Here is a 25,808-nt window from a genome sequence, read left to right as displayed (position 1 = left end):
AGCCCACGCGCCTAGAGCCTGTGCTCCACCAACAAGAGAAGCCACCGCAATGAGAAACCCTCGCACCGCAACAAAGAGCAGCCCCTGCTTGCCGCAACTAGAGAAAGCCCGTGCACAGCAACGAAGACCCGACGCAGCCATAAATAAATAAATACATTTATTTAAAAAAAAAAAAAGGGAATGGGACAGGCAGCCTCCTCTGGCATTTTCTTCCTCTGCCCTTAAAGATAAAATTCCAAGGGCTATCTTGAATGGTGCTGTTTTAAGAACTAACTCCAGGGGTTTTATGAAGGGCCTTAAAGAACATGGAATTTTTTTTAAAGGAAATATTATGACCAATAAGAATTTGCTGAAAAGGACTGGGAGGGAAAGGAACAAAGAAAGGTTATCCTACATAATATAATCTGGGACAAAGCCTGTGAGCATAAACCATGGTTTAATAAAGCTAATGCAGGGCTGTGTTAAAACTGTCTGGTTCATCTTAACTTAAACAAGAGTCCAGCCTAGATAAAGTCACCCTGAATTAGTTGGGATTCTATTTGGCTGCATATAACAGAAAACCCCATAGTAATAGTGTCTTAAATAAGATAGTTTATTTCTATGACATATAAAAGAAGGTCAGAGAGAGGTAGTCTAGGACTGTTACGGTAACTACATGTTTCATCAGATACATAGGGTTCTGTCTTTCAGCACCTCCATCATCAGCCCAAGGCTTCCATTTTCTAGTTCACCTAAGACAGCTGCTGGAGCTCCAACCATCACATCTTCATTCCAAATAATCGGGTGGGAGGTGGGGTGGGGAGAGAAAGGCACACTCCTCCCTTTTAAGGACACTTCCCAGGAGCCGCACACCACACTTTCACTTACATACCATTGGCGAGAATTAGTCACGTGGCTACAGCTAGTTCTTAGGAAGGCAAGGAAATGCAGTGTTTTAGTGAGGCTCACTATTGTCCCAAATAAAGTCAAGGTGTGGGATTCGGCAAGCAGCAGTCACAAAATGGGAAAACTTTGGAAAAATTACTTTAGGCATTCTGCCAAGTTCCCCCAATATTTTGTTCACAGAAGTATCAAACTTCTGTCTAATGTTGGGTTTCCCAACAACGGATCTTAAGGAGATGAATATAAGTACTAGTCAATTCAGGAGGTAATCCCAGGAAGCATGGTGGGAGAATAGGGAAGTGAGTCAAACAAAGGCGGGAAGCCCATAAAGAAAATCAAGAGGATCACTGCTATGGGAAACTGGGGTTCAATCCCTCTGGAGAATTCTGGGAGATAATGTAGAACACCCCTCAGATTGATCCCAGCCAACCACCCCAGTCATCGGTTGAGAGTTGCACCTGAGGGTATTAAACTCCCCAGTGCTTGTCACTTGCCTTGTCTTGCTCCTCTGCTTGAGTGGACTCCTGGGGCCAGAGCAACACTCAGGCAAAGAGTTGAAGATGCTTGTGGTTGGAATGGGGTTAGCATGCAAAGGGATGGTGAGTGTCAAGGGGATATGAGCTTCCGTTATAAACGTTTGAATATAAAATATTCCTTTCCTCTTTTCCTTACCAAATAAACACCTCAAACTAAATGATCTTTTCCCAAGACGAATCTCAAATAACAGGCAGCAAATATATTAGCTTAGACCAATAAAATGTGTTCTGTCTGACTTCTACTGAACTATTTGAACCCAAATGAAGCCTTCCTGATGACCCTCCTGCTCTTAACTTTTTCAACACATATAATTCAAGCTATATAATTTAGCTCACTCAACAGTTGTTTGCTAATTTTAAATCGTATCTCTCCCCGATTTGTAAGAGTTTGTAAATTCTTTGAGGGAGGAGCCTATGTTATATAGGTATACATACCCCTAAGCACCCAAAACAGTGCTCATGAGCATTCAATAAATATCTGTCAGTTGGTTGACTAATTAATTGATTAGGAAGAAAAAGAACCTAAATAAGGATGCTGCAAATCCCAGAGGAACTTCGGGTCATGTTCCCCCACTATCTCTAGGGAACTTTGCTGACATGGGCCTGTGTGCACGAGGGGCTCCACATTTTCTAAATTAGACCTCTAGAGAATACATAGGAAAGAAAGAATACTGGCATTTTAAGCCCTTAAAAAATGGAGCTATACATTCATTCTTATTAATCAACTAACAAGTCTTTATTGAATTAACTACATACCAGACAGAATGAGAAATAGATATGGTCCCTGCCTTTAAGAAGCTTACCATCTAAACAGGACAAACTTTAAAAAAAAATTTCTAATCATTAACATTCTGATTTTATGTATTGTAGTTTTTAGGTCTGAGCCGGGCCTGTTCTTTGCATCTGGGTTTCTAGTTAAGATATGAGACTCCTCTGCATGTGGTCTTATAGCAATATCCTTTCCTCGTTAGATGCTTCTATGGGTTCAGTGTTGTTGTTTTTTCCTACACCAACAGGTGATTCTCTATGAGGAAGAAATGGGAAATCATAATGAGAACACAGGGGAGAAGCTCCATTTGGCCCAGGAGCAACTCGCCTTGGCCAGGGACAAAATCCTCTCCCTAGAAAGGAGCTTAAACCTCTACAGGGATAAATACCAGACTTCCCTGAGCAGCATCGAGTTACTGGAGTGCCAAGTGAAGATGTTGGAGGGGGAGCTCAGCAGGATCGTCAGTCAGGTAGGACTTAAACCAGACCACTCAGACCAGGAGCTCCCAGGTGGTCCCTGTAACAGTCCCAGCCTCTCTGCCAGAAACCCAAACCTTCAACCAGTTGTCATTCCTTCCCTTGAATTTTGTAGCCCTCAGTTTTGAACTTCCAGCCTTCACATCTCCTGTAAGATTGCTCCTTAGGAATTTTAAAACTCCTTAATTAATTTAAGGAGCCACAACTTCAAATAAGGCAGAAAGTGAATTACCAAATGAGCTCTCAAATCTTCCATGTTGCCATGGGGGTCCGGCAGGGGGCTATTCCAGGTCACAGGACTCATGGAAACCATAGCTTCAGGATCAAATAGGAGGAGAAAGCCACAAAACATAGCAAAGAAGTGACTGAACTTGTTTCTTTTTTCTTTCAATTGCTTTTTAAAATTACACAAGTAATACAACAATATAGGCTCTCTAGACAGAATTATGGAGATTAAATGTAAAAGTCTACCTTCAGCCTTCTCCACCCCACTCTTCTCCCCCTAGGCAATCACCCGAAATGTTCTGGCAGTCTTCCCCATCCTATTGCTATGTAAAAAATTAGAGTTTTCTTTTTACATAAATGAATCATTTTATAAATATGGTTCTACACTTTGCTTTCTAAATGTATATCTTGATGATTTCTTCTAGTTACTACCTTGTATTCTGTAGTATGACTGTACCCTGTACCATCTACTGACCTGTTTGTCTACTACAAACAAGCTGTAAATGAACATCTTTATCTCTACGGGGTTAATTCCTGAAGTGGGATTTTACTGGGTTAAAGGAAATGCTTATTTTTAATGTTTAAAGATACTTCTAAATTGAACACCAAAAAGGTTCTACCAGTTTACACTTTTACCAACAATAATTTCCCTACACTCACAGGGTATGTTTTCAGTCTTTTTAAGTTGTGCTAAACTGATGCATGGGGGAAAAAAATAGATTTTCTCATTTTCTCAATTTTTATTTCCTTTAGTTCTAATAGCTGTGGGTTGGGTTCCCCAGGAAGCAGACTCTGAGACAGACTGGTATACAGGACGTTTTTAGAGAAAGCTCTTGGCATCAACACCTGTGAAGGGGAAGGAAGCAGGGTTGGGCAGATGGAGAAGCTGGGCTCTGATGGTCCCAGCAAAGGCCTCAGCCAACCTCATGGAGAGCTCTGGGGCTGGAAGGACCTTTAGAGCTATTCTAAATTGGGGAGAAGGGAGCTGGCCTTTATAGCTCCATGTTGATCAGTGATTGGATGTAAGCTGTCTTCCTAGGGAGAGACATGACCTTGGGCAAAAGTTTTCTTCAGCCCAGGCAATCCCCAAGAGGGCTGACAGCTGAGGCTATCTTAGGGCATCGCCCCCAGCAGCTGGAGGAGAAAGTCCTTCACTGCTGAAGGGGATCTGGGAGGCCCATCACAGCTCCCACCTTGTGAATGAAGTAATGAGCCTGTTCATAAGTGTATCGGTCCTGTGGATTTCTGTTTTACGAATTGCTTTTAAATCCTTAACCAATTATTTATTGGGTTGTTAGTCTTTTTTGTGTTGACTTATAGGAGGTTCTTAATATATTACAGGTAATAATGCTTCATTATATAAGTAATAAATATTTTCTCCCAGTTTGTAACTTTTCATTTTCTCTTATTAATGGTATTTTTCAACATACAAAACTTTTGAATTTTTATGAAGTTAAATCTCTTAGCTCTTCTTTATAGATTCTAGGTTTTATGTCTTGTTTAGGAAGGCCTTCATTACCCTCAAAATTGCAAAAGTTTATCTTATATTGTCTTTTAGCACTTTTTAAAAATTTATTTATTTTATTTATTTATTTTTTAGCTGTGTTGGGTCTTCGTTGCTGTGCGTGGGCTTTTCTCTAGTTGCGGTGACCAGGGGCTACTCTTCGTTGTGGTGCGCGGGCTTCTCATTGCGGTGGCTTCCCTTGTTGCGGAGCACGGGCTCTAGGCATGTGGTCTCAGTAGTTGTGGCACGTGGGCTCAGTAGTTGTGGCACGTGGGCTCTAGAGTGCAGGCTCAGTAGTTGTGGCACGTGGGCTTAGTTGATCCACAGCATGTGGGATCTTCCTGGACCAGGGCTCGAACCCGTGTCCCCTGCGTTGGTAGGCAGATTCTTAACCACTGCGCCACCAGGGAAGCCCTAGCACTTTTATAATTTTGTATTTTTATGTTTTTAGCTTTAGTCCACCTGGAATATACATATATATATAATGCACACATACATATATATTTTTTATATATACATAATAAGAGTATCATCTTACTGTTTCTTAACTTTTTTATTGTTTTCCATTCCTTTTTCCACATAGACACTGAATTATTTATACACTCATGGGCAGCTTTCATGCTCAGTGAACATGAACTATTTCTAACTTTGCCTGAAAAAGCCCAGTTAGGGAGACAGTTTAATGGAGAAAGTATCTACCATCCAAGCTAGGACTTTTTGGGTTTTTTTGCCTGTCTGCATCAGTCCACCCCATTATTAGTGCAGACCAGTGAACAGGTAGTAACCTTCATGCATGATTTCAGATGATCTAGAGAAAGACATTTTTTTAAAAAACGCACTTCTAGGAAAACAGCCATATTCATGGTGACGAGTGTCAATTGGTATGTTTTCTTTGAAGGACAATTGTGCAATATCAAAGTTTTAAATAGATCCAATTTAAATAGATTACTACTTCTACAAATTTAATCTACACGTAAACTAGAATAGGTACTCAAAGATTTATGTGCAAAAATATTCATTTCAGCTTCGTTTTAGAAAAAACTTGGAAGCAACATATATTCCCATCAATAGAAGACTGGATAAACATCTTTAAAAGCAATTTAAAAGAGCAAGATAAAAGCACATGTACTAACATGGATAAATTTCTAAGGCATCTTGTTGAGAAAAAAAATGTTTCAAAAAGACAAAATAATATATGTATTCTACAATATTCATTTATATGTATGTAAATGTATAAAGTTCTAGAAGGATATGCACAAATTGTCATCTCTGGAGAATGCAGCAAGTATGGGATTAGAGGTGGTGGTCAAAGAGAAATTTAGACTTGCCTGTAATATTACAATGTTTTAGAAAGATTACATATATATATGTGTGTGTATTACTCGTGCAGTTTGAAATTAATTTTAAAAGAAGAGTAAGATAGATCCACAAACAGCAATATGGAAAATATCCTAAATAAGTTGCCAAGTGAAAACACAATGTTTAGAATAGTGTGCAGAAGCCTTTCATTTGGTGGGGGAAGAGTAGGGGGTTATATACTTATACATATACGCATATATAAATATGCATAAATTATCCCCAGAAGGATATACAAAAAAACTGGTAACACAGACCGTCATGGAAAAGGGGACCTGTGTCACGGAGGGTCAAGACTGACTTTTCAGTGTATTCTCTTGTGAACGCTTTGAACTTTTTACCGTGTGTGCACTTAATTTTTTTCTTTTGTTAAGGAAGCTCTGATTCACATATATGAATATAAACTTTTAGAATACAGGTCTAGAGATCTTCCATGTTCATGGCATTCTGAAATTGACTCAAAAATTATGAACAAAATCAACCTATTATTTTTAAATATCCCAGGAGCCCAAGAGTAATGGTGATCATTCAAAGGTGCATATATACACTTCTCCCTGCATGATTCAAGAGCATCAGGAGACCCTGAAACGACTATCTGAAGTCTGGCAGAAGGTCTCTGAACAGGATGATCTAATAAAGGAACTTCGAAATAAGCTAGCCTGCAGTAACGCTTTGGTAAGTGTCTCCTTCTAGAACATTTTCCCAAGAGGCCCAAAATAAAGCCATGAGGAAAGAGAGGAGGGGAAAAGAGTCACCTAAAGTAATCTCTTTTCCAGTACTCCTCAAATGTCTTACATATTCATGTCCCTGCCTCTTGTTCATATTCTTCATGGTATGCATCCCCCAACCCACACTAAGTTTGAGATTCTAAAGAGACTTAAAATCTCACACAACAACCAGGGTGTCCATCAGTAGGGAAATAGTTAAAGAGATTAAGAGGAATGATTAAAGAGCTATCCATATTATGGAATAATACACAGCCAAGGGAAAAGATTAAGCAGATCTGTAAGGGCTGCATGGAAGGTATTTGCGATACACTGTTGAGAAAAAGTTGCAGAATCTTATGTATAGTTCAATCCCACTTTTGTTTTTTAAAGTCTTTGATCGCAATAGAGAAGTATATACTGTAAATTGCCAATAGTGCCCCCTCCCCCTTAGTAGAAGTGAGAGAGGGGAGAATAAGTGGATAGGAGAGTCTCACTTCTTATTTTCAATGCTTGGGTTCTATTTGAATTATTTTCAACAAACAAGAACAAAAGTTTCATATTTTTTTTAATTTTAAAAAACATGTACACATTCACCCACTCCAAAAGAAACTTCCTTCTTTATTTCTTGAACTTTGAATCCTATCTTCTGAGAGATTCAGTACGTCTTTCCATCACAGCCTCCAAAGAATCTTCTTCTGCCTCATAAACTGGACTGCACAGAGGATCAAGAGGGAGTCCAAAATGTGGCCATTGACGGACTTGAGACAAATCACTGTCTGTGCCTTAGTGAACCTTGATATAAGATTGAGAACATAATTCCTTCTCCTTAGTTTATATAATATGAATTATATAATGCTGCAACAAACTTGGGCTGAAAAAGGAACAAACACCCTGCAAAAATAGCACTAGTAATAAGCCAGTTGCATTGATCATCCAGCATAACTGACTTGTGCTGGGTTGCAGGTTCTGGAGCGTGAAGAGGCTTTGATAAAATTACAGGCAGACTTTGCTTCCTATACAGCCACCCACCGACATCCCTCTAGCTCCTCAGAAGATTGTGAAGACATCAAAAAGGTGGGAGAACTTTTGCTTATGTGTGCCTGGTAGGATTGGGCCGAGTTGGGTTTGATTCTGGGTTCTCCTACTTATTAAAATTTTTATACTACATTTTATATTTTATTTTATATTTGTGTCACTTTGGTTAGCCCTGCCACAAGGATAGTGTGTATAATGTATGCCAAGCCCCCAAGGAGTGTGTCTGGCATGATTAGATTTTGGAATTGAATTTTGGAATTGCACCTGTCTCTTAACTCACATCCAATGGTACATCTAAACAAGACAGAGGCTCCTTTTGGCTTGCTAGCTTCAAAAGAACCATCCAGCCTTCTAGTTTCTGGCTGGAGTTGAAAAGCAACAAATTTAGGGAAGATTATTAATTCAAATCCACTCCCTTTTAAAAAAACTCTTATGTTTTCAAAATTCAAAGCCATCTCAAAAGTTGATTCTAATAATGAATAAGCATTTAAACCATGTAAACAAATGGCACGATTTGACCAACAAATATGACAGTGAAAACTAGGTTAGGGTCCCTTCTAGGAGGTCTGAAGTCAGTCATGCCTGAACTCGAGGTACAAGGCAAAGCCAGCCATACGAGGCCATGCTGATGCTGAAATAGTGGCAAAGCGGAGTGGCAGAGAGAGTCAACACATCAGCTCTCCAAGGGATCCTCTAGCTGGGGAGTGGAGATGCTTCTTTTTCCAGGACTTTCTGATCCCACAAGGTTTGGATGAACTTTGGAGCTCTTCCTTGTACATCTGTCAATATTTATTTTAAAAGTCAGTCCCATGTTATTCACATCCTGACCTACAGCAAGATCTCATACACTCCATGTTTGTTTCTTTTTGTCTGAGAAATGTCTTTATTTCTCCCTCACTTTTTAATTTTTTATAGTGGTAAAAAACACATAACATTAAATTGACCATCTTAACCATTTTTAAATGTACAGTTAGTTGTGTTAAGTATATTCTCATTGTTGTGCAATAAATCTCTAGAACTTTTTCATCTTGCAAAACTGAAACTGTATCTACTAAACACAAATTCTTCTTTAATACTCCATTTTTTAAAATGATACAGACTTCCTCAAGAAACAGAATCCACTTTCACCCACCATTTTCTATATCCTACCCAAAGCCTTCACATTATTTGAACATTCTATTCAGGCTAGAACTACCCACATCACAGTTAGTGCCAGCCGTCCTCTCCTCCCTCAGCTGGCCTGGCACACACTGGGCCTTTGAGTCGCTGTAGGGCCCACACCCAGGTCAGACGGTGATTGCCCTGCATTTCTCCAGCTGTCCCCCTCTGTCTTCATGCTGCAACCCTCCTTCATTGTCAACTGTGAAATCACATAACTATCTCCCCAGCATCCCCTGATGCCCAGACAACTAATTGTTCCTTCTTGGCCATGTGTACATGTTCCTTCCTGCCTTCTCTGGTTACAGCCCCTTCCCCTCTCCTTCAGGGTAGAAGCCAAAGTTCTTGCTGAGGGAGGGACTAAGAGCCCTCTGTGATGTGACTGCCCCCTAACTTCCTCACCTCCTCTCCTCCTCCTTCTCTCCCCATCACTCACTCCACTCTAACCACATGGCCTCCTGCATGTTCTGCCCCCAGGGCCTTGTCATCAGCTAGCACTGCCCACTCCCCCATCTGCAGAGCTTGTCCCTCAGATACCTCAACATGGCTCACGCCCTCACCTCCAGCAAGTGCCTGCTCAGAGGCCACCTTCTCAGTGAGGCCAACCCATCTATCCTATTTAAAACTGTAACCCACAGCCTCGCCCCTGCCTGCCCCATACATCTCCATTCCCCTTTTGCTGTTCTGTTTCTTCCATAGCACTTATCAACTTTTGTTTTCTGTAAGTCACTACTTTACGCTCTTTGTCTGTCTCATCCCACCAGAAGGTCAGCTCCCTGGGGTTAAGAATTGGTATCTGTGTCGTTTGCAGCACCTACAGTGCACACAGTGCCTGGCACACAGTAGGTGTCTTATCAATGACACTGAGTGTTACAGGGAGGAAGAGGTGGCTCCTTTTGTGCACATTCCATTCCGTGTGAGCATGAGAAGAAGTCTGCCATGTCCTTTCTTTTTTAACTCTCTTTTTACTTTTTTAAATTGAGATATAATTGACATACCAGAAAACTCACCATTTAAAGTGTACAATCAGAATGGACTTGAGGACACGGGGAGGGGGAAGGGTAAGCTGGGACGAAGTGAGAGAGTGGCATGGACATATATACACTACCAAACGTAAAATAGATAGCTAGTGGGAAGCAGCCGCATAGCACAGGGAGATCAGCTCGGTGCTTTGTGACTACCTAGAGGGGTGGGATAGGGAGGATGGGAGGGAGGGAGATGCAAGAGGGAGGAGATATGGGGACATATGTATATGTATAACTGATTCACTGTGTTATAAAGCAGAAACTAACACACCATTGTAAAGCAATTTTACTCCAATAAAGATGTTTAAAAAAATAAAATAAAAATAAAGTGTACAATCATTGGTTTTTAGTGTATTCACAAAGTTAGGCAACAGCACCACTAATTCCAGAACATTTTCATCACTCCAAAAAGAAACCCATATCCACGAGCAGTCACCCCCACCATCCCCCCTCCCGCAAACCCTGGCAACCACTGTTCTACTTTCCGTCCCTACAGATTTGCCTGTTCTGGACACTCAGAATTCTATAAAGCTTTCTTCCCCCATGTCCTCACCCTGCCCTGCTCTTCCATCTGCCCAGATACTGAAGCACCTGCAGGAGCAGAAAGACAGCCAGTGCTCGCACGTGGAGGAGTACCAGAACCTCGTGAAGGATTTGCGCACGGAGCTAGAAGCCGTGTCGGAACAGAAGAAAAGCATCATGGAGGGTAAACCATGGGCCAGCGGGCTGCGGCAGAGGGTAGGCAGCCAAGGAAGCCGGAGCCCCACTCTGAGCAAGAAGCACTCTGTCTTGTCCCGCTGCAGACATGTTGAAGCTGGAGCTGGACCTGCACAGGCTGCGGGAAGAGACATCTGCCCGCGTGGAGAGGAAGGACAAGGAGGTCGTCATCCTGCAACGGCGACTGCAGGAGCTGCAGGTGCAGTTCACTGAGACCCAGAAGCTCGGTTTGAAGAAAGACAAGGTAAGGCGAGGAGCTCCGTGGTTGGAACTGCCAGCAGGGCCCTGTGAGGCCAGGCCTCGGCAGGGGCGGGTTCTGTGGCCCCGCACTCGCTGTGATTGCTTGGGGAGCACCCACACATGCGCAGTGAGACTGCGGTGCTTCAGGCCCAGGGGCAATTCTGAGCTCTTCCTTGGAATTTCTCATGGCACGTAATAAATAAATAAAACATCAGGAGCCTTAATAGAGATGTGGACTCTGTAAGAAAGGGGTTCTTCCCCAGCCCTGCAATAGTGAGTTTGGGACACGCCCGTATTATTCCCTTATGCTTTTGTTTATGCCTAAGAGTAGAAAGAAATGCTATAAAATAATGTGTAGCCTTATTCACAATTTCATGTGAATTTCAATCCTTTAATTACAAATATGCAAACCAGGCAGTTTGAAAATATTAGTGGAACTATGCCCTAGAAGGTCTGTAGTTACCAACGTAAATCAAGCTCCTAGAAAAGCGTAAGACAGGAACCAAGGGCAGAAAGACTCTGAAACCAGCGCAAGTTTTTGTAGTCAGTACTGTTTCAACTGTAAACTTTTACCAGAGCTAGTAGAGATAATCCAATTGATTTGAGTGGCTGGTCACTCAAACTTCCTATTTCAAGGTCTGGAGGTGATTCACCAGTCAAAAGAGAGGTATTTGGAGAGATGTTGAAGAAGCAGCAAGGAGTCTGGATAAGCAGCTTCGAGTCACTCATATATTCATTCAACAGATATTTTTGAGCTCCTATTATATGCCAAGCACTCTTCTAGGCATGAAGAATATAATAAAACATGTGCCATCCCTATTTTCATGGAGCTTACATTTCAGTCTTTAGAGACAAACAAATAAAACTAATATACAATAAAATGTTAGGTACTAATGAATTCCTAAAACAGCTTGGTGGCTGTTTTCCCCAGAGTGGTCGGGGAAGGCCTCTTTGATAAGGTGACATTTGGGCAGACATTTGAATGAAGTAAGGGGGCCACCCAGGCCAAAGTCTTGAAGAATATTCCAGGCAGAGGCAACATCAAGGGCAAGTGCCCTCAGGTGGGAGTCAGCTCGGAAGCAGAGAGGGTGGGGCGGCAAGAGGTGAGGTCAGACAGGTAGCCAAGTACCAGATCATGAGCGTCCCGGGACGTCGTTGTAAGGACTTTGGCCTTTTTCTAACTGAGATGGACCCAGTAGAGGTTTTGAACAGAGACATAACAAGATCTGACTCGCATTTGTAAAAGCCCAACTCTGACTGCTACAGGGAGGCAGGGAGCCCAGGTGGAGGCTATTGCAACATCCAGGCGAGAGAAGATGGTGGCTGGAAGAGGGCTCAAGACAATCTCTAACTGACTTCGCCCTGCCACTGCTCAGGCCTCTATCAGCATTAACACTTTGCTTCCCTCAGCTCCTCCAGGAGAAAGATGAGATGCTGCATGAGCTAGAGAAGGACCTAGCGCAGGTTAAGAACACCCTCGTAAAAAAGGAGATGGAGTTGGAGAAGCAGCAATGCATGACAAGTGAACTCGAAATTGCCATCCAGGAGGAGAGACGGGATAAGTGCAAGGCCGAGTATGGGCACCTGGGAGCTGAGATCAAGAAGCTGAAGGACTGTCTCGAAGATGCCAAACAGCAGCACAGGCTGGCTGGTGAGGCCCCCGGGCAAGCACTGTCCCCACACACTCCAGCCCACGGGGCCAGAGCAGCCCCCTCCTTTCCCCAAATGGCCGTGTCCCTCTCCCTCACCGCTTTCTCACTCCGATCTCCTCATGATCTCATCTCATCTCACAGCAGTTAGGACCGCCCTCTAAGCTCCTTCCTTCACCCCAACCTTACCTTTTCTCTGAAGCCCCCATCACACAGCAGGTGCTCGGGTTGGGAAGGCGGACCGCTGCTCTCACACGCCCACAGTTTTCTCTGCAGTCTCAGCTGAAGGCCCTCTCCTTTCCTCACCACGGAGAGCACAAGGCTCTGTACCTTGCTTCTTTGTACCACATTCCTCTCCACCTTCTCTTGGACCTTTGTCACACCATTCACTTCTTCCTTCCCTGGTTTTTAACGCTCTCCTGTTTTAGTCTCCACACACATTCGCTTGCAGTGTGGGTTGTGTCCTTGCTCCTCTGCCAAAAGTGCTTTCTCAGAAGTCACCAGTAACTTCTTGCCTTGGAAATGGGGTTGCCTTTGAGTGATTAAAATGTCCTGGAATTAGATGTTGATGGTTGCACAACTTTGTGAGTCTACTAGAAACCACTGTACTGTACACTTTAAAAGGATAAATTTTATGTTATGTGAGTGATGTATCAATTTGGAAAAAAAAAGAAGGCCCAAAGCACGTCTTCCTTCCTCGCCCTCCTCTAACTCTCTGGATGTCCACACTGTTGGTCCCCCGCACCTCAACGGTTGTTTATTAGCTTTGGAGACACAACAGGTCCCTTGTTCTTCCATAAATCTCACCATTGTTTCCTCTTTTCCCTCCTGCCCTGACAGTGGTCACCCATCTCTAAGATTCTGCCCTCTCCTCTCCTCTCTACACTCATTCCTTGATGAGCGCCTCTGCTCCTTGTAGCTGCATTTCTCTGCAGGTGACTCCAATGCCTAGAGCCCCAGCCCTGACTTGGCACCTGGTCAGTCTTGTCTTTAGAGACTAGCTCCACCTGACCAACCCACCTTCCCCACTAACCCAACATTCCCAAAGCTGAATCTACTTTCTTCCCTATTAAAAAAAATCCTCCTCCCTTCTTCCGGGTGTATAATTATTTCCATAGTGACACCATCTTTCTTCCAGTATCCCAGGCTTAAAAAAACGGAGAGAAAAGTGATATTTAAGTAGAAATGATAGGAGAAACTACCGGAAGTGGGGAGATATTTGGTGTAGAGAAACCCCAGTAAGCAACTTACTCCTTCATACCCAGTGGAGGCAAGGACGTGGGCTAAAAGGATATTGTCAGAAGTCTTTCTCCATTCTAATCCACTCCAATTTTCCTAAAGCACTCTTTCCTTTATGGCAGGTCCCTACTCAAGAACCCACTAAATCATGTCTAAACATTTCTCTCAGGCTTTCAACGTCCTCCAAAACCCCCTCTAGTCCATCCACTTCCTCAATTCTGTCTCTCACCATTCCTTCCCACTTTCCTTTCCAGTTAAGCTGATATCTTCCCCATCATCTTCCCACATGCCCTCCCCATTCCCATCACTGTGCCCTCCACCCCGAGAATTCCCTTTCTTCTCCTTCTTCTAAGGCCCAGCTCAGCCTCTGTTCCTCCACAAGTCCATCTCCAACTGTACTTCCCTGCTTTGGTCTTCCTTCCTGAGTTCACAGTGAGTTTAACATTACTGTGTTCTCTATGTCAAGTAAACCAATTACAGCTCCCTCACTAGACTCTAAACTCCATGCGGGTCAGGATTTGTCTTCAATGACAGGATGAGTTGCAGAAGAGATACCAAGCAATTTTGACCAATTTGTTTAATTTTAGTCAAGAAGGAGTTCACGGCTGGTTGGGTAGTTGAAGACAGATAATTTATCAGAGCTCATTAGGAGTGATAATGAAATAGAGAGAGATGAGGACAGATTGGAAATTGAAGTAAGTCACAGAATGAAGGAACAGACTTTTGGTTTTTTTGGCTACATTGGGTCTTCGTTGCTTCACACAGGCTTTCTCTGGTTGCAGCAAGCGGGGGCTTCTCTTCGTTGTGGTGTGCAGGCTTCTCATTGCAGTGGCTTCTCTTGTTGTGGAGCACGGGCTGTAGGTGCGTAGGCTTCAGTAGTTGTGGCACATGGGCTCAGTAGTTGTGGCACGCAGGCTCAGTAGTTGTGGCTTGCAGGCTCTAGAGTTCGGGCTCAGTAGTTGTGGCACATGGGCTTAGTTGCTCCACGGCATGTGGGATCTTCCCGGACCAGGGCTCAAACCCGTGTCCCCTACATTGGCAGGCAGATTCTTAACCACTGCACCACCAGGGAAGCCCCAAGGAACAGACTTTTTAACTGGTCTCATTTGAGAGTCTGATCTTCACACATACTCCCTTCACACATGGACATGCCCCGGGCTATCTCCTGTCTTCTGCAGCTCAGCAAGCAGCCCAATATAAAGAAGAGGCCATTCTGGCAAAGGGTAACCTGGAGGATTGCCATAGGAAACTGCAAAGCTGCATTTGCCTGGAGAAGCAGAAGGCAGAGACCATCCAGGAGCTCCGGAGAGAACTTCAGAAGCTGCAGAAGGATTCCCTAATGGCTGAGGAGGAACTCGCGCCCAGCAGGTACCACAGGTTCCCCTCCAGACAGAGTCTCTGTCCCTCGTAAGCCAGTTGGGACCCTGTGGGCTGCTGCCCAGGAGTTGGGTAGCAAGCCCCGGGCAGCCAGCCCACAGTCCACCGACATGGACCCTGAAGTCCATCCACCTGTTTTTGCCGTTTTGCTTTAGGAAACGGATAGCGGAGCTGACGTCAGAATTATCTGAGTTCTCGAGAAAGCTTGAAATTTCAGAGAAGGAGAAGAGGCAGCTTCAGAAGACAGTGACTGAGCAGGATGTAAAACTGAATGACCTGCTAGATCGTATAAATCACATTCAACACCAGGTGTGGAGGGCAAGTAGGCAGCCAGCTCAAGCATTTGCTCTGTTTCAGATTAAATGCATTGCTCTTGGGAATTCCCTGGCCGTCCAGTGGTTAGGACTCCGAGCTCTCACTGCAAAGGGTCTGGGTCAATCCCTGGTTGGGAAACTAAGATCCCACAAGCTGAGCGGTGTGGCCAAAAAAAAAAAATTGCATTGCTCTTTATTTGGGAAGATGCCACCACCAATCCATTGCAAACTACTTGTCCAGAATTTGTTTTAGAATGCTAAGCCAGCCAGGCAGCTCCAGTTCCCACAACCAATAATAAGCATTTTCAGGGGCCAAGCTTAAAAACAGTCAAAGGAAAATACTATTTCTTTTTCTAGGACTCAAAAGCTATCCTTCTCAGTCGATTTAAAGTTTTTTAACTTTGAATTATTCCTTTTGTGCTTTTCTAAGGTTTTTTAAAATTTATTCAAAGAGTATTTTATGTGGAAAGACTTGGTAAGTAAGTGGGACCTGGATCTATAAATAAAATAAGTTGGTATTTCTAATTTAACAAAGAAAAACTGTTGCTGAACCTAAGAGGAAACTTTTTTATTAAACACGCTAAATAACCAAGGAGTTGGCCTCATTTTTTTTTTTTTTTTTTGCGGTACACGGGCCTCTCACTGTTGTGGCCTCTCCCATTGCACAGCACAGGCTCCGGACGCACAGGCTCAGCGGCCATGGCTTACGGGCCCAGCCGCTCCGTGGCATGTGGGATGTGGGATCTTCCTGGACTGGGGAACGAACCCGTGTCCCCTGCATCGGCAGGCAGACTCTCAACCACTGCGCCACCAGGGAAGCCCTGTCCTCATATTTATTTCAGCCATCCCTGTGCACAGTTGTCTGGGCTGGGGGTTTTCTCTGCAGAAATATGGTGCCTGACTTGCAGCCCCGTGTTTGTTTTCTCAGAACAGGAAGCAAGCCTCCTCCAAATGCAGTCTAGAAGAACAGCTTCAGGAGGAAACCAGGTTGCTGGAGGAGAAACAGGAGCAGTTGAAAAAGAGTAAAGAGCAGGAGAAGTTACTGCAGCAAGAGCTCGAGATATTCCGACAGGAAGAAAAAAAGAAAGAAACGATGGTGAGGAGAATCTGGGAAGCCTCGGGATTAAGAATCCAAGGCCAGACCCGAGCCCAGCTGGGCCTGGTGGGATACAGAGGCTGAGGGTGCTCAGACTTCAGGAGAGAAGGGAGGGAGGGTGAGAAAGACAAGTGAGGAGGGCAGAGAAGGCCTGAGATACATGGGGTGCAAAGTGGAGCTGTGTGTGAGGGCAGAAGGAGGGGCTTCTGCAGGAGTCTAAGATAACACCTCTATCTGGGCTTTGTTTCCTTAATTGGGGAGCAGTCAAAGGAGAATTTGAGAAAGTTGGAGGAGGAAAATGATAATCTCAAATCACAGTTAAAGCAATGTTCTGTGCAACTGGATTCCTCTCTCTGCAAACAAAACAGCACCCAGCAAATCAACCAGGAGCTGACTCGTAAGGTGAGTAGACAGAAACCCCAAGGGGGTGAGAAATTTGAACCCTATGACCCTTGACCTGAAGTTGGCACCTAGCTCTCCTCCATCACAGAAATGCCACTAACTGCCCAGCCCATGTGCATTCTGGGGCACCGGAGCCCCCACTTCCCTCCTGAAATGTCACCCACTTGCTGGCCGAGAAGTATTTCTTCCACATGTAGAAGGTCTTATTTAATATCTGGTGGAGCCCCAAACCATCTGGGCTTTGGCATCAAGGCTTCCAGAGCTGCATTTTAGACCAGAGTTGAGTGAGCCCATTGTCTGGGGCAATGTGCTAGGGAACACTTCCAAAAATAGTCCCAAAGCACAAAAATGGGATGAAAGGGGACATGGTTATGTTTCATTACACGAATAAAGACAAAGGAGTAAATGGCATCTAATGTATGTGAGGCAGTGCGTTCACATTCAGTCATTCACTGACTGTCTGCTTACGCCCTTGGCATGCCTTCCACCTGCTGGTTTACAGAGGAGAGAAAGGCTGAGGCTCAGGCTGACTGATTGGTAAGTGATGGAATGGAGCAATACTTGAACCCGGACCATCTGGCTCTTCCACCTGACCTCTTTCCCTTCACCCTGAATGGCAATACTTGCCCCAAATGAACCCATTCCATATTTCTGGACAAGAAAAAAATACAGCATCTTGATTAGGTAGTCTCTTGAATTATAAATGAGAGACCAAGCAGCTCTGATTCCTTCACAATAAAGAGTTCATCTTAAACTACTAGGACCATTCTGAGTGTAAGAATAGCACTACGCAATAGAACTCCCTGTGATGATGGAAGAGTTCTAAAGTGAGTTACCTGATGCTATACGCACTGGCCGCATGTGGCTACTGAGTGCTCGAAATATGGCTTAGTGTGACGAAGGGACTGAACTTATAAGTTTAACTTTAGTTTTATTGAAATGTAAATAGCCTCATGTGGCTAGTGGCTGCCATATTAAACAGCAGAGGTCTGGGGCACTGATGTTTCTGGAGTTTTGTCACTCAGAGATATAAATCTCTCCTCTAGTTTGATCCAGGGTTGAGGCCTGAATCACTCAAATCCCCAAGGAACTGCTTTCAACATAAGGAATACTGCCTAAGTATTTAATATAGGCCTGTTATCACATTTGCCAAAAGAAAGGGAGTTATGTAAGTGTGCAACTAGAAACACTAATTTCAGAATTCCTTTGATGGGAATCCAGAGGCTGGAGGAGTTTACGTGTGTGTAAGCATGTTCAATTTTTTAAAAGCATGCCCCACATATAACAGACTTTTTGAATCAATGGAAACAGCCATTAGAAACAGGCTTAGTTTTGCATTCTAAACTGCATTTCCTTTCATCAATAGTCCATATTTCAATTTTAAACACACTCTGTCAGAACTATATGTCCAATTCATCCCTAGTATTGCCCAATGCACTATTTCATTCAGTCCAAATAAATCATTTAGTATATTTAGTGAACACCTATTATATGCCATGCTCTGAGCTACAGGTAGTGGGGATACAGCAATGAAGAAAGCACACACAGTCCTGCTTTCATGGTGCATCAGGTCTAGTGGATTATGTCAGGAGTTGAGGCATAATGCATACCACTGAAATGTTGCATCATATTTCCTAACCTAGAATTGGATTCCAGGTTAACACTAATCCTAACCCTAACCATGAGACAGTTAACTATTAACAGAAACCATCCAGTTACAAATGTAGGACCCATGCTTGGCTGGCACACGTCAAAGGCTGCGGAGTCTGTGAAAGGGACTTTTCGTGTATTTGACACATCATGGCCCAGTACTTCCAGTACTCCTTGTATTGGGAAGACATGCTATCTAGAAAGGAATTGTGGGAGAGGGGTGCAGAAGAACCTGGAAAGGCAGCTCTTCCTCTTCCAACAGTGAGGGGAAGTGGGCATTATCACAGTCTGCTGGGCAGGTAGTTAGTGCAGGGAGGAGAGAGCCCTGTGCCTGTCCATCTGTGGACACAGAGGATGCCTCCACGGCCATGAACCTTGACAGTTATGTTCCCCCTCCCTAAAGATAACCCTTCAGAAGGAGACCATGGCGAGTCTGCAGATTCAGCTGGACAAGGCTGCAGGGAAAGAGAAGCAATACCTCCAGACCACGGTCAGTAAAGAAGTCTATGAGGAGGTATGCCGGAAGTCAGCCTCCTGCCAAGACGACCTAACACAGGCCCTGGATAAGGTGGGCTACACCCTCTCATCTCCAGGGCTGTTTAATACCCAAGTTATCCCAGCAGCATGAAAGGTGAAGGAGTCAATTTCCTGCATAACTGGCTGTCACCAAGGCCATCTGCAAACCCTTGCATTGGCTGGGATGTCTGTCCAGAGAAGGCCTGCTTCTCCTTAGTGAGGCTTTGGGGAAGAGGGGGATAGAGGCCAAATCTAACAAGTCTTTCTGCCCATGGGTGACCCAGGGGCAAGGTTTTCCCAAGACCTGGATTTTTCAGGGAAATTCATGCCGCATCCCTGTGCTAATCATGCCTGGCTGATGAGGAAATGGGAGAGGGGCAGGGGAGATGCAGAAGACTGACCGTTGTCACTTCTCACCCCTCCCTGGGACTCTAGGCGAGGTGACCAGGACCAGGTGTGTCTGTGCCCCCCTGGGCAGAAGAGAGTAGGGGCTGTGGGACTGGTGGAACCCTTCTCCATTCAGGACTCAGCAGAGAGGCCCAAGCGCAATGACAGCCGTTCTCCCCCCAACCCTTTGTCTTTACCAAAGCTCAATCATTCGACCTCAGAGACAAAGAGTCTTCACCGAAGTCTGACACAGGCCCAAGACAGGAAGATTCAGCTGGAAGAGGAAGTCATTGCTTACGAGGAGAGGATGAAAAAGCTGAATGTGGAGTTAAAAAAACTGCAGGGCTTCCAGCAGCAGAGTGAGCTAGAGGTGAGGAGCGGCCAGGGGCCCCGGCTGCCCTCCTGCCCAGGGCCCCAAGGCCTCTTCTTGCCCCACAGCTGTGTACTTCGCACTGAGCCAGTCCCTTCGGCTAACAGGTGCCCTCCCTTTTGCTGGTCTCTGGGAGCTACAAGAAGGCGGCAACTATCAGAGCAGGGGCGCCCTCTGCTGGCCGCTGGAAATAAAACACTCCCTCATGAACCTCCCAGAGAAAGCGCCCTCCCGCCTTGTCCTGGGTCCTCCAGGGTCAGGGTGGCAAGCTGGGGTCTCCCTCCTCACTGTGCGCTACCGAGCAGGTGCAGGCCTTCGACAAAAAGCTGGAGGACATGAGCAACCAGGTGCTGCAGTGGCAGAAGCAGCACCAGCGGGACCTCGAGGTGCTGGCCGCTAAAGAGGAGCAGCTCAGGGCGTTCCGGGAGGAAATGCGCGCCCTGAAAGAGAGCCTCCTCGCGGACGGGACGAAGGTGGGCACTCCTCAACTCCCAGCCGCTTCCTCCCACTGCCCCAGAACACCCCACGACCGCCTGCATGACAGACACCCTTTGGTGGGGGTGGGGGTGCCTGGGAGCAAGGAAAGGACACCCCCTCCATTCAGTACAAAGCAGGGTCTGGGTGTTCCAGGCCCACAACGGCTGTCTCGACCCAACCATCTTCCCGTGACTTTGTTGATAGAGATATTGAACAGAGCAAAGGTCCCAATCCAGAGGAGAGAGAATGCCATCTCCATGTCAGGTACACCAGCAGCCCCGACTTAGATAATCCACGGCTCAGTCACCCTCCAGAGCCCCTCCTGACACTTTCAATTACCCTGCAGTAGAATCGGCTAAGAGCTCTTTGTACACGTCCAGCTCTCTGAGCAGTGAAGTTTGTAGCAGGGGGCTCCCGGATATCCTTGGGGTGGCCACAGGGCCTTTGCCCAAATTAGAAAAAAAGTCCTCCCTTTCCACCAGATATTTTTTCTTTCATCTGTTTTTAAAAAGGCTTAATGTATTGCTGTTTTAGAATAGGTCACTGTGCTACCTTTGGCCTGAAAATCATTATTATAAATGTACAAACCTACTTTGTCTCTACTATAAGCGGTGTCTGCTCACAAATGTCACCTTGGTGATAATGCACTGCTGGAGGTGGAGGCCTGCAATGGCAATTCCAACTCTGGCCTCAGGGTTGGACAGCAGAGTCAATGTTTCTTCTCCCAGGAAGAGAGGAGACCTGATTTGGGAGAAGGGAGGTGACAGGCCTGTGCTCCCACCCCCTTACTATCTCATTTACTTCTTGTACCAAAGTCCTGTTGCCTGCCCCAGCGGTCTGCGCCCAAAGACACCTGCAGACTGCACCGAGAGAATGATCAGATTATGTCCAACATGGAGCAATGGGCAAAAGAGCAGAAGTAAGTGTGGAAGAAAACAGTAAGGCAGGCTTCCAGGGGCTGGAATCACACCTGTGCCAGAGAAGAGTGTCATACACACACACACACACAGCCCTCCAGGGAAACTGATCCAGTCTCAGCCCACACCCAGATGCTGGGAATAAGATGAAGGGGCCGCAACCCTTCAGGCGGGTTCAGAAAGCCCCGCCCACTTGGAAATGGAGCAGCTTCCAGACAGAAGGGATGCTCCTGTGGGTCAGATTTCCTCTTCCCAGCCTGGTATCGGGCTTCACTGCCTGGATCCCGTGAACTCACTTGGGATCACAGTGATTTTGCATGGGAGTGTAGAGGGTCCTCGTAATTGCCAGCTGCTAGGAGGGCTCTAGCTCCGGGGACGGGGGGATGAGCGGGGGGTCTGGGCCCCGAAGAGGCCTTGCCAAGAACACCCAATGTCCTTTTCAGCCAGCTCATGCTCTTACCCACAGGGGTCTGGCGTACTCTTTTCTTCTGTGAATTTTATTGCAGGATCGCCAATGAGAAACTAGGAAACAAGCTCCGTGAACAGGTCAAATATATCGCCAAGCTGACTGGTGAAAAGGAGTAAGTCATCCCACGTCCCCCTGGCTGGAGCTTGGGCCCCAGGGAGAGGAGTCAGCCAGGAACCAGGGCTGGCTTTTTCACTGGATATGTGGAGAAAGACCCCAAGTCCCGAATCTGCATCCATGTGACCTTGGGCAATACCACTTGACCTCTTTGGGCCTTAGTCCCCTCACCAACAATAAAAAAGGGGGTTAATCATCTCTATGTCCCTCTCCACTGTCACCTTCCACAGTTCTCAGAAGTCAGAATGCTGAGAAGGAAACAGGAACTGAAAAGCAGACTGTATTAGTTAGGGTAGTGGCTAAGCTGTGGTAACGGAGAGCTCTCCAAACAAAGGGACATAGAACATAGAAGGAACACCTCTATGAGGTGAGCAGTCAAGGTTGGTGGGGTCCTTCTGTCCCATGTGGTCATTTGGGTCCATCTACTTGCAGCCTTGGTTCACCCTCATGGTCAAAGCTGGGTCAGCATAGAGTGTGGTACGGGAGGAGTGTTGGAAGTTGGGAACAGAGGCAAAAGTATGGATGTCTAAAACTGAGATTTCAGAGGTGGCATAGTAACAGGTAATGACAAGCTCCAGGGCAGTGTTTCCCAACCTTTTGTCAGGGAACACTTAGAAAATGAACACCTTTGTTTGACACACTGAGAGGGTCTTGGATGGGGTTGCTTATGGTAAAGGTGACCAACCAGCAGCTGTGCCAAACCCTGCTCCAAGGGCTGAGGTATCACAGCACACCTGGGACCCATTCATGCAGCCCCAGTTAGAAAGCTGTGTCCTGAGCTTGGACCATAGGAAAGCATCTGGGTTGAAGGAGAGGAAAAGATCACTGGAATAAGGAGGTCAAGGAACTGAAGGGCCAGGGCTTGGATGAAAAGTACAGGATGCTGAAAGCATCAGGGATGCTGACAGGAGTGGACCAGAGAGAGTGGCAGAGAGCCAGGGAATGAGGGCATTCGAGGACCCTGCCTCCAGGCCCAGGGGCACAAGGAGCATGGCAACAACATGAAGAGCTACAAGGGAAGGGGTGTCTTCACTGCCAGCCAGATGTATACAGAGCAAGAGGGCAGAGAATACGCCCAGAGGAGCAGTTGAGGATGAGCTCTCTACTTGATTTCCTCTAGGAAAGATCATAAAATATTTCACTAGGACAGAAGCATTTTCTGAAAGGATTTAACTAAAGGAGAAATCGTCAGAATCTGAAGGTAGCCGGGCACCAAGCTTTTTCTTATATTGTGCCAAGTTCTGGCAAGTTTTTTGGGTTTTTTGTTTGTTTGTTTCACAAAGAACTCATTCTTGAGTTTGCTTGACCCTATTTGAAGGAACACCATCTTTTAATCATAATAACAAGAGCTCAACTAATAGTTATTGCTTACTCATGAGGAGCACTGTTCCAAGTGCTTTACATGTGTTAACTTATTTAATCTTCATAAGACCTCACACGTTCAGTGCACGTATAATCCCCATTTAAGGATGAAGAAAGGGAGAAACTCAGGCTACATAATCTTCCCATGGTCTCATGACCAGTAAGTGGCAGAGTCAGAATCCCAACTTGGGAAGCCTGGTTCCAGAGCCCACTGTCACTCACTTCTCTCAACACTGGTTTGGAGAAATAAGGCTGTTAGTATTAACAGTTGCCATTTATTGAGCCACAGGAGGTATGCTCAGTTACCTTTCCCCTCACCTACATTGGAGCTGCCATTTCTTCCATAAAATGGGGACAAGTAACTTGCCCAAGCTCTCGACAGAGCCGGGATCCCCTGTGTTCTCAACCTTTCAGCAAAGGGAGGCAAAAGAACTTGGGCTTTGGCATCAGAACTGGATGTGAGTGTTTCCTAGGCATGGCTGTGAGAAACTGAGGACACGTGATCAGAGTTGTTCTGGCTCTTTGAATCCAATTTCTATCATTTGTCAAACAGGATTTTTATGTGAACCCCAGAAGGCAGATCAGACTCAATGGTCCCCATCTAACAGATAAGAAAACTAGCCCAGAGCTGACATGACACAGTGGGTCAGGAGTGCTGATTCTGGGTCCACCCCAACCCCAGGCCTGGGCTTCTTCCTGGGGGTGCACATAGGCCTCCATTTCCACAGAACATGCGTGAGAGCACCAGCTCTGGAAGGAACTGGGCGTCCACGGATCTGGAACAGACCAAACACCCACCTGTCCTTCCCTCTCCTTCCCCAGCCACCTCCACAATGTAATGGTCCATCTGCAAAAGGAAAACAAGAAACTAAAGAATGAAATAGAGGAGAAGAAGCTGAAAGCTGGGCCCTCAAGGGTATATACCAAAGCCCTATGCCCAAGCAAAACAGACCCCACATCAAAGGGGAAAGTGTATGGCACCTTGGACTGGAGGGGGATAACCCAAGATGTGAGCCAAAGAATGGACATCACCAAGTCTGTCGGGATGCCCCACTGCTCAGGTATGTCCACCATGTGTCTTTTGCTACTTACTATGGTGCTGTCTTTCTTAGTCCATTGGGTCAAAAAAAAAACAACCATATTTTGAAGAGATCACTGGATTGGAAATTCAAATAGGGGAAAAAAACAAATCTTTTGCTTAGCTATTCTGGACCAGAGATCATTGTTTTCTCCTCTGTAAAGGGGGAGGCAAATGAATTAAGGCTCATCCTGATTTAAGAATCTTTGATGTTACCCAAGTGCCTCCTATCTCAGACCTATCCCTTCCCCTGACCCAGTCCCTTTTGGAAGGTGTGAGGATAAGAAGGGAACAGGCAGAATAGGCATTTTTCTCCTCTAACGTGTTTTGGAAGCCTCACAAGAATGCCCTGGTCTCCTGTTCGGCCTGAGTCCAAGGCTACCTTTTCTGCCACCTGTAGACTCCATGGTACCCCCAAGGTAAGAAGTCACGTGCAACAGAGCTGCCTGGCCACGAGACTAGTCCTTGAGGAATCACTTCATTAATTTCTCCTCAAATCAAGATTGTCATTTCCTCCCTGTTCCCTCAGGTTCCTCATATTGCTAGAATCAGCGCCTTGCCCTGAGCATCATTTCCATGCATGTTTTTCAGAGGACAGTGAGTTCCTATTCCTCTCTCTTGACTTGGATCAGCTCTAACCGGAATATGTCAAGGTCCAAGCTTATTCTGCAAGATGCTAACGTTTTATTGAGTTTTGTCTACTTCCTGCGGCAGAGTGAGCCTTGGAACCCTGCTACCATCTCCAGGCCCAAACTCTAAAATAAAGACATGATGAGCACAGCAGCCTCAGTGAGCTCGTGGTGTCTTGCAGACAATTCTGCCCCCTCAGGTCCCCAGCAATGTGTTCATCCCTATTTTCCCTAAATTCTAAAACATATAGTTCTCTTTGACGTATATAGGGGAGCTGTAATTCCCAAAGCAAGCTTCTGGATTATCTGGATTCGTTTTTAAACCAAGAGATAATTAGTTCCTTTTTTATTCCTTCCATCTCTGTCTGGAATTTAAGAAGAAAAAGAAATACCTAAAAATCTCCAAAAGGAAACTAATCCTGAGACCCAAAAGAGAGGAAGAGAAATAAATGATGCATTTTCCAAAGGCAGGAGGGAGAGATAGCCATCTGCTTTCTCCCTGGCTGCCATATTCCTTCTTTTAACAATTTTATTTTTCTCCCCAGCCAGCTCAGTACAAGAAAAATTCCATTATAACAAACTCCAAGGACAGCTAAACTATTTTATTGTGGCTGGATTTTGTTAAACTAAGTACATGTCTAGAATTTCTATTTCTAGTCTATAGAAAATTGAGAGAAATAGCTAAAGGTAAAGTAAGAGAAAGAAATGAAAGAGCTTGCATTTCTGGAAGAGGGGAAAGGAAAAGTGAAGGAAGAAACCCACTAGTTGATAGCAATTCTTAAATATCTTGCCTCCCTCCCCAGCCAAACAAAAGCCAAGAAAATTTTCTGCTAATAGCAGCAATGTGTTATATAGGATGCCCCTGCTAGGACTTGGGAAGGGCAAATTCTGGAAATGCAGTGTGAGGCAGGAGTGATGGGCACGTCTGGTGGTTTCTATTGTGATGGTCATTGTCTGGTTTTTAATGCTCTTTTGACTGTGTTCCTTCATTTGGTTTAGAATAAGGATACATCTTCTAGAGAAAACAAAGACTGAAGGGTCTGGTACTAATGAAATGGCTTCTAGTTCTAGCCTGTGGCCCATTTATTCAAGTAAAAGTTCAATGTCATTAAAATCCCCAGTACAGTCTACT

At 45.2% G+C, this 25,808-nt stretch overlaps 1 protein-coding gene across 1 annotated transcript; it reads left to right on the top strand.

Moving 5' to 3' along the window:
• Positions 1 to 2,440: 2,440 nt before the first annotated feature.
• On the top strand, positions 2,441 to 24,824 carry PMFBP1 (polyamine modulated factor 1 binding protein 1). Its single transcript, XM_029210798.1, has 17 exons — positions 2,441 to 2,656; positions 6,253 to 6,423; positions 7,419 to 7,529; positions 10,253 to 10,379; positions 10,477 to 10,634; positions 12,041 to 12,281; positions 14,697 to 14,886; positions 15,051 to 15,204; positions 16,138 to 16,305; positions 16,570 to 16,707; positions 18,761 to 18,925; positions 19,463 to 19,630; positions 19,936 to 20,103; positions 20,923 to 21,026; positions 21,531 to 21,605; positions 23,792 to 24,030; positions 24,639 to 24,824. Exons 1-17 carry the CDS (start codon positions 2,456 to 2,458, stop codon positions 24,683 to 24,685), a joined length of 2,625 nt encoding a protein of 874 aa, XP_029066631.1. The 5' UTR covers positions 2,441 to 2,455; the 3' UTR covers positions 24,686 to 24,824.
• The last annotated feature ends 984 nt before the right edge of the window (positions 24,825 to 25,808 follow it).

The sequence above is a fragment of the Monodon monoceros genome, unplaced genomic scaffold (genome assembly GCF_005190385.1).
Source record: "Monodon monoceros isolate NGI ecotype Baffin Bay Population unplaced genomic scaffold, NGI_Narwhal_1 Super_Scaffold_10, whole genome shotgun sequence".
NCBI classification, from domain to species: domain Eukaryota; kingdom Metazoa; phylum Chordata; class Mammalia; order Artiodactyla; family Monodontidae; genus Monodon; species Monodon monoceros.
Note: the sequence above shows the minus strand (reverse complement) of the source record. Positions and strands in the feature narration are given on the sequence as shown.

Bases quoted from the DNA above. Each gene is read 5' to 3' on its own strand.
- PMFBP1 (XM_029210798.1), top strand. From the start codon at position 2,456: ATGGGAAATCATAATGAGAACACAGGGGAGAAGCTCCATTTGGCCCAG. The intron at 16,708-18,760 runs GTGAGTAGACAG...CCCTCCCTAAAG, and splicing joins ACCAGGAGCTGACTCGTAAG to ATAACCCTTCAGAAGGAGAC. The intron at 21,606-23,791 runs GTAAGTCATCCC...CTCCTTCCCCAG, and splicing joins AAGCTGACTGGTGAAAAGGA to CCACCTCCACAATGTAATGG.